Raw genomic sequence first — 16559 nt, forward strand, 5'->3', positions numbered from 1 at the left:
TAGAGTCATCCAAGGCCTATCATACTGGTCCCAAAGGGAAACCTAACCTGGTCCTTCTAGAAAAATCTAGTAGGAAAGAACCACTGCCTGCTCCTGGAACACTGGGCCATGCCCCTCACCAGCTCCCTTATCAGTTCCTGGTCTCCCAGGCTGTGTTCCTCCAGGCTTTCTGCAATGATATCCCTTGGTCCCCTGTGAATGTTTCACTTGCTATGATCTCCACCTGCACTGGGCAAACCCCCTCCCCTCAAGACTCCCCACCTCCACCTCTGAGCATGTATGGTGTCTTCCCTCACCTGAACTGGAATAAATTTGCATTTCCCTTTTCTTCTCCAACACTCACAGGTACACAGTTAATGTTTTATGGCAACTCTGACACTCTTTTGCTTAGTTCTTCAATATTCTTATGTCCCATCACCCTCTCCCTGCCCCTCAAATAGCCTTGAAAGCCTCTTATTTCTCTTTCTGGTGACAACATTAAAAAAAAATTATATCTTGAATATATATACCCCTTTCAGAATCAACATACTACTACTCTTAGAAATTGTGCTTTAGTTCACAGAAGTCAGAAGTTTAAAACAAGAAAAAGTAAAAACAAAAATTACACAACCATTAAGAATTTTTCAAAAATGATTCATGATATAGGAAATGCTTATGATATTAAGTAGCACATAACTGATAATCATGTCTAATATAATTTGCAAAGATAGAACTCATTTAGTCCTTCTATAATTGAGGGAGAAAAGGATTTTAAATACATATGATTTATATAGCTATGAACTGATAGAAATGCTGTACACACACACACACAGAAAACAGACTAGATGAAATTGCATCAAAATGCTAATACAGGTTCCAAATCTGAAAATCCGAAATTCAAAATGCTCTAAAACTCGAAACTTTTTGAGCACCAACATGATACTTGAAGGAAATGCTCAATGGAGCATTTTGGATTTCAGATTTGGGATGCTTAACCACTAAAGCATAATGCAAATATTCTAAATTTGAAAAAATCCAAAACCCAAAACACTTCTGATCTCAATCATTCCAGATAATGGATACTCAACCTGTATTTATTATTTCTGGGTGCTAGGACTGTAAGTATTTTATTTTCTACTTTCAACTTGTAGTTTCCAAATTTCCAATAAATAATATGCAATACTGTCATAATCAGAAACACATATTATACGAGGCAGGCAGATCACCTGAGGCCAGTAGTTTGAGACCAGCCTGAAAAATATGGTGAAACCCCAACTCTATTAAAAATACAAAAATCAGCTAGGCCATGGTGGCATGTGCCTGTAATCCCAGCTACTCAGGAGGCTGAGGCGGGAGAACTGCTTGAACCCCAGAGGTGGAGGTTGCAGTGAGCTGAGATTGTGCCACTGCATTCAAGCCTGGGCAACAGAGGGAGACCCTGTTCACCCTGCCACACACACACAAAAAGAAACACATATTATAAAAATAATCTGCTCTAGTCTCCAAATTATTTGACAGAAGAAAGCACAGGTGCAGTCAGTCAGTTAGTATTCTTGTCTTGGCTGAGGTGCAAAAGCCTTCAAAGCACCACCTGTGTAGCCTTGAACTGGACACAAGCATATAAGCAAGTGGCTCCAGCCCTGCTTTCTCTGCTATAAACTGGGATGAAATTTTCAGTGAGACTCTGCTTTCTAGACTCTGATGATAACCCATTCTGGAGGCTTAGTCAGGAAGAAGAGGAAGGAAGAATAAAGGGTCAAAAATAGACTGCTTTGTCTTAATAGATAATTAAGGCAAGAAAAAGTTCTAACTGCACTAGAACTAAAATATTTTTTAAAAGTTATGAAGAAGTAAATGTAAGAAAAATATTATGAAGCTAGTAAGAAATAATCTGAACTAGGCCCTACAGATAATACAGTTTATGGTCACTTTGGAAAACAAAATTTCATTTAAAAATGTAACTACTCTTTATGAAACAGATATACATTTATACCTAATCTTGACAGTTAAAAAAAAAGAAAGAGCATATCCCTTACCCATATCAGTGCAAAGTAGTAAATATTTATATTTATAATACTTGTAAATATTTATAGTTATAAATAAATACAAGTAAAATATTAACAAACACAACTCCATGTCACATTAAGAAAATAATATGTCATGACCAAGTAGTTACTTATTTCAGGAATGCAAGGTTGGTTCAATATTAGGAAATTCACTAAAAATATACAATATTAATATATCTAAGGAGAAAAACCACACAATTATTTCTACTGACACTGAAAAAACGTTTGACAAAATTTAACGCCCATAATGGATTTTTTAAAACTTAGGAAGATAGGAATTGATAGGTATTTTGTTAACACATATTTGAAGATTTTAGTTCTAAAGACAGGATCTTACTAAATGAAGAAACATCACAGTTTTCCATAAAAATCAGAAAGGATGGATACCTACTATCTCCACTATTATTCAATATTGTATTTGAGGTTATTAGCCAATGTCACTGACAAGTCAAAACAATAAGAGACATAATAATTAGAAAATAATAAGTAAAGCTATCTCTGTTTGCAGATTATATGATCAGGTACCTGGAAAACCCTAGAGAATCAATTAGAAAACTAATTCAAATAATAAAATAATCCAGCAACGTAGCAGAATATAAAATTAGCATACAGAAGCCAACAAATTGTCTTCATTCACAACAACAATTACCAATAAGGAGATATGTTAGAGAAAACCTCTTTGACAATACCAACAAAGATAAAATACTTAGCAATAAATTTAATTAAAAATGTGTACAATTTGTATAGGAAAATATTTAAAACTCTTACAAGACACAAAAGTAGAACTGGATCAACTGAAAAGACATCATTTTCACACTGTGTAACTCAACATCACACATTTGTAAATTTAATACAATGTAAATAAATAAAATGCAAACAGGCATTTATATGGGGCTAAACAATACTAAATTTTATATATAAAAATAAACATGCAAGAATATCCCGGAAAACATTAAAACAGAAAAGCTACTAGAGAAATAGATCTACCAGATATTAAAATACACTATAAAGCCTCCCTAAGCAAACAGTGTGGTACTGGCTTATAAATAGACAAGCAGCTCAAAGGCATAAAGTACAGATAAAGAAAAATAAAAAATAAATAAAATAAAAAAAACTTTAGGACATAATAAAGTTTGTATCTCAAATCACTGAGTCAAAAATGGACTCTTTTTTTTTTGAGATGTAGTCTCACACTGTCGCCCAGCTGGAGTGCAATGGTGCAATCTCGGCTCACTGCAACCTCTGCCTCCCGGGTTCAAGCGATTCTCCTGCCTCAGCCTCCCAAGTAGCTGGGATTACAGGCACCCGCCACGATGCTCAGCTAATTTTTTGTATTTTTAGTAGAGATGGGGTTTCACTATGTTGGCCAGGCTGGTCTCAAGCTCCTGACCTTGTGATCAGCCCACCTCAGCCTCCCAAAGGGCTAGGATTACAGGCATGAGCCACTGTGCCTGGCCAAAAATGACTCTTTAATAATGGTGCTAGAACAACAATTGAAAAAGAATTAAATTAGAGCCATGACTTACACAATACACAAGAATAAACATCAAATGGATCAGGCACCTAAATAGATAAAATGAAATCACAAGGAAAGCATGGACAAATTCCTCTGTAATCTGGATATAGGGAAAGGCTTTCTAGCTATGACACTAAAGCTAGAAACAATAAAAGAAAAAATGGATAAATCTGACTGTACAAAAAATTTTAATGGGCAATGCAATAAACACCATGAAGTCAAAGGACAATTGAAACTGAGAAAAGACAGTTGCAACATATAACCCAAGATAAAGACCTAACATCCCTTATACATAAAGAGCTCTTAAAAGTTGAGAAGAGCATGACAGAAAATGAGCAGAAGACACAGACAACCGACAAAGCAAGATGTAAAAAGTGGCCATTAATCTTATGAAAAGGTGTTCTTATTCACAGTAAGAGAAAATGCTAATTAAAACCTCAACTGAAATACAATTTCTCACAAAAATTAAAAAGTAAAACAGCACACTATATTAGAAAGGTTGTGGGGAAATAGGTGTTTGCATACGTTGTTGACAGGAACATAAATTCATACAACCTGAAGGAAGGAAATTTGGCAATATCTCTCAAAAATACATACACGTTTGCCTTTTGTATCTAGCAAACCCACTTCTGGGAATTCACCTGGAAGCCATGCCCCCAACAATTTGAAAATATATAGATACGTATGAGAATATATATTGTGGCATTATCTGTAATTGGAAAACATCAGAAGCCACTTACACACCCACATACACAGGAGGCTGGTTGAATGGTTATGGCAGTCATGCAATGGAATACTATACAGCTGAAACAAAGAATGAGGAGGATCCCTATGAACAGATGTAGAGTGATTTCCAGGATGTAGTGTGACAAAAATGTACTAACAGTATACCAATTTCTTTTTTTGTAAGAAGGAAGAGGAAATTATACCTGCATGCTCATGCCAAAAATTACAGAAGGGATAAACCTGGGATTAGTAAGGAAGTAAGCAGGAATGGGGTGGAAAGGAAGGGAGGACTACACTTTTTTGTGTATAGTTCTGACTTTTGTAACATATTAATATTTCACAAACTTGAAAAACAATTAATAAAAATCAACAAGCAGGGGCTAAAATAGAATACAAATACAAACCAAAACTAAAGAAACACACTGTGTATCAAATAAATCATGAGGCCCCAACCTTTTTGGCACCAGGGACCAGTTTTGTGGGAGACAATTTTTCCACGGACTGGGGCGGGTCCTCGGTGGAGGGCAGTTTGGAATGAAACTGTTGCACCTCAGTTCAGGCATTAGTTAGATTCTCATAAGGAGCACAAAACCTAGATCCTTCGCATGCACAGTTCACAACAGGGTTCACGTTCCTATGAGAATCTAATGTCACGCTGATCTGACAAGAGGCAGAGCTCAGGTGGTAATGCTCAGTCGCCTGCCGCTCACCTCCTGCTGTGCGGCCAGGTTCCTAACAGGACACTGACCAGTACTGATCGATGGCCTGGGGACTGGGGACCCCTGAAATAAATAACAAACCACACTGGTGGGGTAGGAAAAGAGAATAACCAACCCAAGGAAATTCTGGATAAAGTTTTAGTCCCTATGTCCTCAAACTAAAGACAAAAAGCTAACCAAATATAGGCTTCTTTTTCACAGAAATATGGGCTAGTAACTCTGAAATCACTTCCTATATACGTTAGGACTGACAAAAAAGCAAATATAAAAAATAAGAGAGCCAGGTTTATTCTGGTTGAAGAAGGGAATTACTAATATTAAAAGGGAAAGGAGAGAATGAACCCTGAGCTGCTGGAATAGTACTGGAAGTATCAATATATAGGCATTGTTTTTGCTGTTGTGTTGGAGAGGTGGGTAAATATGTGTGTGTATATAATAAACGGATAAGTGTGTGTGTAACTCGATATACACAAACACACACACACACACACACACACTCCCAGTCCTAGAAGCAACAATTCCTCAGCAACAAGGAGCACACCTAAAGCCCAAATCTTGGTTTCTCAATGCCCCCGCTTCACTGAAAACAATCAAGCCTTCTTGGAGAAGTAACTGATTCCATAACTAAAACAGGGAAGTTACGAGATGAGCCTGGAACATCCTCTGGTGCCAGAAAGCAAGAAAGTGTTCAAAGAAAAATGGGGACAAGGCAAAAAGATGGAAGAGCCAGTCTGAAGGGGCTCCCACTGGCCAAATCTGGGATAATGTGGGCAAAGGAAATACTACAACAGTAAAGAGTTATAATCCCTTGAATAAAATGAGAAGCCACAAGTCTGCTCAGCTATAAATTAACAAATGGACAAGAGGGTAAAGCTCTTCCTTACCGTAAAAACCCAACCAACCAATGTAGAAGAAATGATGGAATTAGTAAATCACCCGTTAGCAACCATTACCATATTTAAGTCTTAAAGTATCTTTCCAGAAGATACATATTAACTACAAAAACAGAAATTCTTTGTACCGTTTTTACAATTTTTCTATAAATGTGAAATTGCGTCCAAATATAAGGCTAACAAAAATTCTTAGTTTTATAGAAATCTTAATTTCTCTTAGCTCTCAATAATGACAGTCAGAAAAGCTATTTTTTTTTTTTTTTTTTTTTTTTCAAAACTCCCTTTACCTCATCTCAAATGACTTTTGAGGAGGGCTAGAGTCTCCTGGTCTGGCACTGGCACCTGGTCAGGAACTTGGAGCCCATCTCTGGGGTCACTAACAGGCTGACTGGAAGGAGGCAGCTCAGGCCTCACTGTTAAACATTGATCTGGAGGTCTCTCTGGTAGTGCCATTATTTTGGTGATTGATATTTGAACTCTTTTGCTCTTGTTTCAATTTGGTAAATCTACAAGGGAACTCTCTCCCTCTGGTTTACTAAGTTTACCTCCTCCTTACCATAGGAAATCGTGTTGTAGGCATAATTTCCACATGTGTAAACTGATATGCTCTGAGGACAAAAGAATGACGACAGTTAACATTTTCCGAGCATTTTTAAAATTGTCAGACTGTATTTCATTGAACGCTCATGATAAAACTGATAGAGACTTCTTTATCTTTTTACTTGATAAAAGGTTTTACTCACAACTTCTTCAGAAGTGCATCAATTTATTAACAGTGCCAACTACAACAAGAGAAATGACAGAAAACCCATGGCACCTGATGCTTTCATTTTCTAGAGTGGGGTAAATTTTCTGAGGCTGTTTGCACAGCAACTCACAAAAGCCTCTCTTTAAAGCCCTAAGAATGTATTAATATGGTGGTTTAGTTCTTTGTCTTAAAAGGGGCAAAAAAAAATTTAATGTTTACATTATCAATGAACATTTTTGTCCTTGTTCTGTGATTGTTTATTTAGGTTACAAAACGGCCTCAGTGGTCTTCAGCAGAATGATTACTGACTCTGAAAACATCCTGGCTCATCACAATGTCTGTCTGGGCCAGGTGTACTGCTTACAACAGAATCTACAAGGACAACAACTCACTGTGTTTGTCAATTCAGATTTTTAAGTTATGAATTCAAATCTACTAAATAAAGATCAGAAACAAAGAAAAATAGATAAAGCTATAGCTCACTGCATTTTAGAACCTGAGTGATGTCATGGTTCTCTAGAGCTTTCATTCCACAGGAGAGTTCTTGTGTCTAGGGCCTCGCACACTATGCACAGGTGAAGGAACGAAGTGTAGCCCCACAGGGCAGAATTCATGATCAGAGGACAGGGAAATACTGCTTTATTCATTTTTCTATTATTGTAGAAGTTCTTATCCTCTCTAAAAAAATACTTATTGGTTATACACAGAAGTTAGTCAACTTTTACACCAATTACACATTTTCCAGAAAAATTCATAAAATATCAAACATACAAAAGTTGGTTAAAAAATGGCCTCCTAGGCCATGATGACTAAAGAAATCATACCAGTTTCCTAATTTCCCAACTTAATAAAAAATGGTCATTTACTACTTGGAAAATATAGCCCCCCATTAAAAACAAAATCACAATTTACTTACAAGTTTTTGTATTTCACATAGAATTCCTCAATTTCTACCTCCTCTCCAGATTCCTTCTGCAACAAAAGAAAATTTCAGGCACATATTTAAAACCATCTACTAGAATATTTTAAAAGTAATGATTTACTCCCATATGAGCACAAAACAGGACTGAAAAGAGCAGCATAGGACCTTCACGTAAGATGAGCACGCTGTGCCAGGAGGCGGCCAGGGCCACGAAGACTGCCACGCTCAGGCCCATGCATGCACCTCTGCTCAACGTGCGAGAGCTTCTAAGACATGAATCACTTTAACTCCTCCCTAACCACATGCAGCTTCATTCACAACAACCTGACCCCAAATTTGGCCTTCTGCCAAACCCACAGTGTTAAGTAGACGCCAAGTGTACCATTTTCTCAGGCAGCAGCCAATTAGCAACTGCTCTCCTGAATGCCATATGTATTATTTTTGGCTGCCTCATGGCAACTTTACATTGTGGGTTTTGTAATGTTTTAAAATATTTAAAAGACATTTATTTCTCCATATACTTAATAACTCTAAACAAGAAACCATATAAAAGTAAACCTTGTTCTTATGCTGTAATTTCAGTGCATCACTATTCATAGTCTTAGTTTCACTCAATGGTACAATTAAAATCTCTCAGACAAGATGTCTCACACACATAGCAGCCAAATAAAATTAACACTCCAAATACTACATTTAGGTAAGGTTAAAATTGTGATACATGTCAGCCAAATCAAGAGTTTTCAGTAGTAAGATTATCTATAATATCTCCCTTGATCCTACCTGCTGTAGTGTATGCAGAAGATAACGTTCAGATGATATTTTAGGCATTTCTTTTTATTCCCCTTTTGGTTTTAGGCTCTTAAACAAGTCATAATATGTAATTTCCTTCTGGAACATTTGATCAGATAAATCAGGGATCTAAAATATAAACACCACTTACAGATGTTTGGGGATTGCTTTTACACTCTTACAAGAGACCCCAAGCCTGCCTCGAGGGTCATGTATAGCTGTTCAGCCACCTCCAAAATGCTTCGAAGAAAATCAAGGCAAGTAGGAACATGGCAAAGAACAAACAAAAGAGCAAAGGCTTCTACTGGATAACAGACTGGCACAGATCTGTTCAAAGGTATTAGTCCCCTCAATCTCTAACCTTCAAACTATTTTCAAAGATTGTGAACTTAAACTTTTCTTTGAAACTCACTTATGACAGTTAAACCTAATTTTTTTTCTTTCTTTTCTGAGATAGGATATGCTTTGTCACCCAGGCTTGAGTGGAGTGGTGCAAACATGGCTCACTGCAACCTCAACCTCCCAGGCTCAAGCAATCCTCCTGCCTCAGCAACCTCTGCCCCTCCCTACCACCTCCCCAAGTAGCTGGGACTACGGGCACACACTACCATGCTCAGCTAATTCTGTATTTTCTGTAGGCTGGGTTTTACACCATGTTGCCCAGGCTGGTCTCAAACTCTTAGGCTCAAGCAATCCCCCCGTCTCAGCCTCCCAAAGTAATGGGATTACAGGCATGAGCCACCACACCCAGGTAAACTTGTATTTTAAACAGTTTTGGCCTGTCTAGAAATCATCAAGAAGGAGTCTGGATATGCAGGAGTGGTCAATATCTATTAATATCTGGTTGTGCCATAATGGATCTATGAAAGGTGATAACTATAAAGCATTATTTTAAACCAATGTATTCAGAACACCTTCTATGTCATAAACTTTTAGTTATCCAAAATAAAAAGAAATGTTTGTTGGATGGCTTCAAGAACCAGCAACATAAATCGAATATGGAATTAATTTATAAATAAATACTATCAAGTTCAACTGGCAATCCATCCAAGACCCACCCTACTTTTTTCTCTCTAGCCTTAATATTTCCCCATTCTACTCCCTTTTCTTTTTTTTTTTTTGAGACGGAGTCTTGCTCTGTCCCCCAGGCTGGAGTGCAGTGGCCCGATCTCGGCTCACTGCAAGCTCCGCCTCCCAGGTTCACGCCATTCTCCTGCCTCAGCCTCCTGAGTAGCTGGGACTACAGGCCCCGCCACCATGCCCGGCTAATTTTTTTTGTATTTTTAGTAGAGATGGGGTTTCACCGTGTTAGACAGGATGGTCTTGATCTCCTGACCTCATAATCTGCCAACCTCAGCTTCCCAAAGTGCTGGGATTACAGGCTTGAACCACTGCGCCCAGCCTCCCATTTCAAGATATATTATCTTTATATAGAACCAGACATTCCAGCAGAAAGACAAAAAGATGGTAGATGATCAGGGTAAAAGAGAAGCAAGGATGAAACTAGATCCTTTGATTCTTCACACAGCATCATGAAATTCAAATCAAGAATGGAACTCAAACGTCTGAGCTTTTGCCCTTCTGATAATAATTATATTTTTTCAATTTTGAAGGCATTTTCAAAACTATGTATCATTTATATAACTGATATATGTTATAAATCATAAACAAGATTTATCATGTCTATGCTCATATTATTTCTCCTGATTCTTCTATCTGATCTTTTCTCCCATACTGTCCCTTTTCTTCTCATTCTAAATGGTCTCATCATCCCATAATTCTAAGTGGGCACCAAAACATACAGGATCAAATCTTGAACAGTAAAGACAGTTTTTATTTTGTCTCAAGTCTGTTCCCAGAAAGCTCTGACTCTTACAGCCATCTGTCCCCAACTCTCACTACCCATTTTCTTGTCATGATCAGCTATTCCTCTGGGAACCTGCTGTGAAGATGCCTGACAAGAGAGTCTACGGCTGCCCAGGAAGAACCAACTAGGTTCTGAAACTTCATTTAGCAGCACCTGGAGCTGGTACAGAATTGTCCCAGGGCCTGTTATCTTTTGGATGTTTCAGAATACAACACTTTGTTCTGTTTAATGGACCACACACATTGGATCACCACCTTCTTGCCCCTAGAACCATAAATAGAGCTGTTTTCCACCATTCCTTTCATATAAATATGATTATGCTGACCTCTTTTCTTTTACTGGAGAGTAAAACAATTTAACAAAAGTGTCTGAATTCATAAGCCCTCAGAAACATCATTTCAATTATTTACTAAATGGGAGGCAGTCTGACCAGCCTCTGTTGACAGCTTCAAACAGCCCCTACCCCAAAACCTCTCACCTCTAAGCCCCGTTTTCAGAAGCCATTCTACAACGGGCATAGGCAATGAATAACTCAGTCAAAGCACTATTTCCATACATACACATAACACTCAGATTTATTTCTTGAGCAGCTACCATTAAATTTGAGAACCCAGTAATATTATGAATTAAATAGAATTTTTCTGAGAAATGTATATCTTTTCATTAGATCCAAAATTAGTCTATGGAAATCCTTATTATTCATATGACATTTAAAGTTTCAAACATATTAAGCCATACTTGTCCCACTGTTCAAACAAACCAGAAACTTTGAGAAGGCAATAAATGAGTTCTCCAGTCACCTGGATTCTAAATAGCCACCCAGAGTCTAGGCCTAACTTAGGCCTTTCCTATGCATCCTACTACTAAATTAAGTAGTCACAGTCAAGAAACTAAAATACAGAGCAAAAAACCAGAACATTTTGTCAAATAATACACAAAAGAATGAAAAAGCACCTCAATAAAGTTATCAATAAGGCATGGGTATGAATCCCTTTTCACTTTTGGCCCAATCTACTCTGTATACTTTACTAGAGACACCAAATCACAGTTCACTTAGGGAAAAAATAAGGATATGATAATGGATGAGATTAAGAGTTTTGCCTTCTTTACACTCTAGGAGGCTCAACTAAATAGCTAAAACACACACTCTGAAAATACGTCCTGTAGTTAAAGAAAAATAAAGAATTTTAGGGAACACAGTCACAATTGACTTTTAAAACTACTTTTGGCCTTCTGATACAAAAAAAAAAGGATTTGAATTATTCTCCGAAGATGAATGGCTCAAAGCAGAAACAGCTACAGGCTGACTAAACAAGGAAAACAAAATAATTAGCCTTTATACAATCCAAGTATCTACTCATATATCTACCTCAAAATTCAAATAGGCACCAACTATCTCATGCAACTAGGTATCATAGACATTAACCTGGGTTTAGAACAACATAAATGCTTGAGCCACCCCTATTTAACATGAGATGCTGACTTAGGGTGCCTCTGCCAGGTGAGTTTTATGTTTGCACAACTCCATCATAATGGATCATGATGCTTCTCAGGCCATAGTGATGAGGTCAACTGACAGAAAATCATGGAGTTTCCACTCTGGATCAACACCATGCAGGGGCAGGTTCTGAGAGCTCATAGCCAGTTTCTACAGTGCTGCCTGGCAGAGATAAAGACACCTTCTCACAGCCAATTATTAAATTATTCATGGTAATAAGAAACAGACCAGCAGGCATAGATCGAATCCACAAAAAATCTCAAATTTCCTTTTGTTTCTATTTGCAACACTTTCTTCCAATGTTATTAAAGGTGATAACTAAAGTACCTACTTTGAGAATATTAGCAGTTTAAAAAGTTAGCACCTGTTAATGTTTAGAACCTTCTAATGGATTTTTTATTGCCCTTTAAGAAATACCAGTAACTGACAAGCAATTCCATGAGCTCCACATCTCTTCTTTATTTTAAATCATACCTCAAAGCATATCTCCCTTCCAGAAGAATTTTTTCCATTAATTTTCTCCAGCTTCAAATTCACCAACTTAACAAATGTCCACCCTCCTGTACAGTGATTTTTAATCTCCTATGATAAGACAAACCCAGTCATCGGTAAATGGTTAACAGTATCTATTCCTAAACCATGGGTACCTATCTTTAAAGGGTAGCTAAAGAGGAAAAGAAAACAAAAACCCTAAAGTGGGCAAAACAGAAAGAAAAAGCAATGTTCTACATAATGTATAGTCTAAATAGCTCTGAATAATAGAGCTAATTATAATTTGCAACCCCTAAACCTGCTGAGTATGCCTGCTGAAGCACTATCAATTGAATGAAAATTAATATATCCCATCTAAACGACATGCTATTTACTCAAACAAGTCACTTCAATTCAGTGAAGGGGATTGTTCTTCAAAGCATGTCAAGTATTTAAATTTTACCATATATCTACAATTCATAAATTAGCAGTTCTACAGTCATTAGTAGGACAAAAATGCAACCTTCTAATGAGTTAAATAGTGCTTGTTTCCTACTTGAGCAGGTGGGAAATTTAATTCATCAGGAAATCTTCACATTCAAAGAGTCACCAAGATAGCCAGTCACTCCATACCCCGTATCCCCTATACTCAACTGGAAAACATCTTGACATATTGCTCTAAATTATTTTCTTATAAACTAGAGACATATATTCCGATAAAAATTCATACCTTGAATCACACAATAGCAAAACAAACTATTGAAATGAAAGTAAAGAGAAGTTTACTGCTGGTGCAATAACATGTTCAAGGATCACTCAATAGCAGTATTTGAATAGTAATGGTTTCCTATTTGATAAGCCTGGGATCTCACTTTATTATAGGAGTCTCACTGAGTCCTATAAATCCTCCATTCCTCAACTGTCTTACTGGGAGATACTTTGTATACATTTTACTAAAAATAAACAACTTCAGGCAGGATGGCTCACACCTGTAATCCCAGCAGTTTGGGAGGCCAAGGCAGGAGAATTGTTTGAGCCCAGGAGTTCGTAGCTAGACCATGTCTTTATTATATATTATTTTTTAATTTTTTAAAGTTTGTTTTACATGCTGAAACATGAAGTTGTAGTTCCACCCTTCTTGAAAGCAAATAAAAAGAAAAGAACTGTGTGGAACTGATAATGACTGAAGCTGCGACACAGACACCTATGTCTAAAGGAGACACTTCCTAGAGACACGAAAAACTGCATGTTGTACTACCTAATGCACCCGCAGGTTTACGTAATTATTCAAACAAAGCAAAGCATTTTCTCAAAGTGGGCTGTAAGAAGGGAGTTAGCTAAAATAGGGAATTTTCATCAGGAAAAGAAAACACGGTATGTCACTGGCATTTTTTGTTAAAGAGCATATGGGTACCTCAGTGACAAAGCTATCAGGCTAGTGACAGATACTTAGAGCTCACCTTTGCAGATGAACAGAAACTTTGAATAACTCTGAAGTACTAAGTCAAAACTATTTTTTAAAATTACACTGAAAATAGACCTGTATTTCACCTTTGCACTGGCAAGAAAGACACTAATGAATAATTCAGTTGTATATGAGAAAATGTTACAAAACACAAGAGAAAACACCTACTTGCTAAAATGACAAACAGAATTTCCATCCTAACATGAAAGAGGGGGGAACCTTCCTAAGAGAGATTAGAAGTAAATTCATGTTTTGATTTTTATGAATATTTATGAAAAAGGCAGTCTACAACTCTGAAAGTCCCATACATTTATTTGGAGACTTTTGAGTTTCTAGTCCACTCTGAATGGTGTAATAAAGCACTGACTGCTTGATATATTTTAATTTCATCTGGGGTCAAATATCCCAAAGATTCATATTGGGTTAATAAATTAGACAGGATTAGAAATATTACTAGAAGTTTTATTTTACGATATTAGAATTTTAAAAGAAAATTACAAAGCCAACAATCCTGTAAGAGTCACATACACCTCACAGATTTTAATCGCTCCAATGGCACTCACCTGCTTTTTTACTGAACGACTGCTCATAATTTTTTCTACCACTGGGCCTTCTGCATCAACAGATTCCTAAAAAAAAAAGTCATGTGAATCAATCCAAATAGAAAACATCTCATCCTAAGCTATAAGAGCAAGAAATCATTCCCCTTTGCTACCACCTCCACACCTTTTAAGTCACTGGGTACAAAGTTATCAGTGAGAAACACAACTGAAAGGAACAAAAATCTCACTCTACTGAAAGGCAAAAGGAAGATTTGTGCTTATTATTACTTCATGATTATACAGTTTAATTACATGGACCAGCCTAGGTTCCTAAAGCTAGAGAGCAATCCGAAATTCTAGCCACCAAGACAAAATAATCTCTGACGTTAGCAGTCAAAAATATAACTTTTCTTCATCTATACCCGTGGGGTAAATATACTCATCATTCTGCTATAGTAGGCATCATTTATCTATGGAGGTCACATAAAACATTATGTAACAACTTAACATAGAACAAATTACCAAATAAAACGCAAAGGTGCATTTAATATACTTTTCAATGGGTTACCAGTTTGTTAACTAAAGTACAGTAATGGTAAGAAAAAAGCATTATTTTTTTAAAAAAGATCTTTACAATAATCAATCCTACACTACCCATATTTTATACAAACTGTTTTATCCACCATTTACATTGCACAGAGAATAAAGTACACCCTGCTGGGTACTACAAGGCAGTAATTTCATAAAGGGGTTCTCACAGTGCCTAACAGCAGGAGACAAGCTTGAGTGGTTTATTAAAGTCCCAGAAGCCAGGGCACTGAATTCTCAGAGGTATATTCAGCCTCCTTATATTCTAACTCTGACTCTTCCTCAGCATAGACCATTAATTCTCCAAAATTGTGTCAAATTACATATCACAGGCTTATATAAAAATAAATTGCAGTGAACAGGGCTTTTTAAAAGATACTGCTAAACAACGAATTTCCCATAGCACATTATCCAACATTAGGTAGATGTTCCCCTGCTGAAAGTCCAATGCTTCCATTGCACTTCTCAGATTGCAGCAATGAAATTTTCGGTCCATCTTTAAAATGCATCCATAAATCCCACAGATTTGGTACTAACCTGCTGTTCTGACTGCGAGGTGTTGGAGGGGGAATCCCTCCCAGCAGCATCTGCATCATCTGCCTCCTCATCAGAAATCTTGAACTCCAGGTCTTCAGTGTAGCGCTTTCTCTTCACCTGTCTGCTGGACCGTCTCTTCTAAAACAAAAACCCAACACAGTGGCCTTGAAATTAATGATTAAGAAGAAAAATGTGGCCAGGCGCGGTAGCTCACGCCTGTAATCCCAGCACTTTGGGAGGCCGAGGCGGGCGGATCACAAGGTCAGGAGATCGAGACCATCCTGGCTAACATGGTGAAACACCGTCTCTACTAAAAATACAAAAAAATTTAGCCGGGAGTGGTGGCAGGCGCCTGTAGTCCCAGCTATTTGGGAGGCTGAGGCAGGAGAATGGTGCGAACCCAGGAGGTGGAGCTTGCAGTGAGCCGAGATTGCGCCACTGCACTCCAGTCTGGGCGACAGAGCAAGACTGCATCTCAAAAAAAAAAAAGAAAAATGTTCTTTATAATGGCGCAGAGTGGAAGGATGAATTTTTTTTAATTAATCTTAAGGAAAAGGTGATAATGTTAATCCTATAAATGATGCGAAAAGATCACAGTGGTAACAAATACAATAGAAATGGGTGGAAATCTGGGGTCAGATGCCTGGGACAGCTGTAGCCCTGCCACTCCCAGCTACGTGCCCTTCAACTGGGAAAATGGAAATAACAACAAATCTGGTTCCTCAGTCAGTCAGTATGTCCATCAAAAGTGGCAGCAATACTGGAGCTGGCTAATGAATCTATAGGGGTTCATTATACTACTCCCTCTACCTTTGTACATTTTAACATTTTTCCCATATAAAAAGTCCAAAAAAAAAATCAGTGCATTAGAAGATAATCTGTAAATTATGAAGTTCTATAAAAATATTGTTATAATACTATCCAAGGTGCCCCAGATATTTCAGGCCATTTTAAATAAAAGGTTTTTGTATTTTTATCTCGATCCTAAAAGAAATACTCTGAAAATTTCTGAAGAGATGAAGGGTTAAATGGCAAAATTCATAATGAATGACTATGAAAAGTAATTTTACTTTTTAAAATATAATATTTTTACCATAGTGGTTAGAATTAAAAAGATTGGTAATAGCCAGTATTAGTAGGATTACTGGCAAACTGGGTATTCTCACAATCCTGTGGTCAAAATGCAACCCACACAGTCCTTGCAGGACAATGTGGTCCTATCTATCAAAACTT

The 16559-nt window shown here is 37.2% G+C and overlaps 1 protein-coding gene across 7 annotated transcripts in view; it reads right to left on the reverse strand.

Annotated features, from left to right (window-relative positions):
* Window positions 1-16559, reverse strand: part of CHD7 (chromodomain helicase DNA binding protein 7) — a 185290-nt gene that overhangs the window by 52815 nt on the left and 115916 nt on the right. For all 7 annotated transcript variants that reach the window (XM_055286308.2, XM_063643277.1, XM_063643278.1 and 4 more), the window contains 3 exons: window positions 15327-15464; window positions 14223-14288; window positions 7564-7619 (listed from right to left, as the gene is read on the reverse strand). In XM_055286308.2, coding sequence (XP_055142283.1) covers window positions 7564-7619; window positions 14223-14288; window positions 15327-15464 — 260 coding nt within the window. The remainder of the gene's footprint in view (window positions 1-7563; window positions 7620-14222; window positions 14289-15326; window positions 15465-16559) is intronic.

Source organism: Symphalangus syndactylus, chromosome 7, assembly GCF_028878055.3.
Source record: "Symphalangus syndactylus isolate Jambi chromosome 7, NHGRI_mSymSyn1-v2.1_pri, whole genome shotgun sequence".
NCBI lineage: Eukaryota > Metazoa > Chordata > Mammalia > Primates > Hylobatidae > Symphalangus > Symphalangus syndactylus.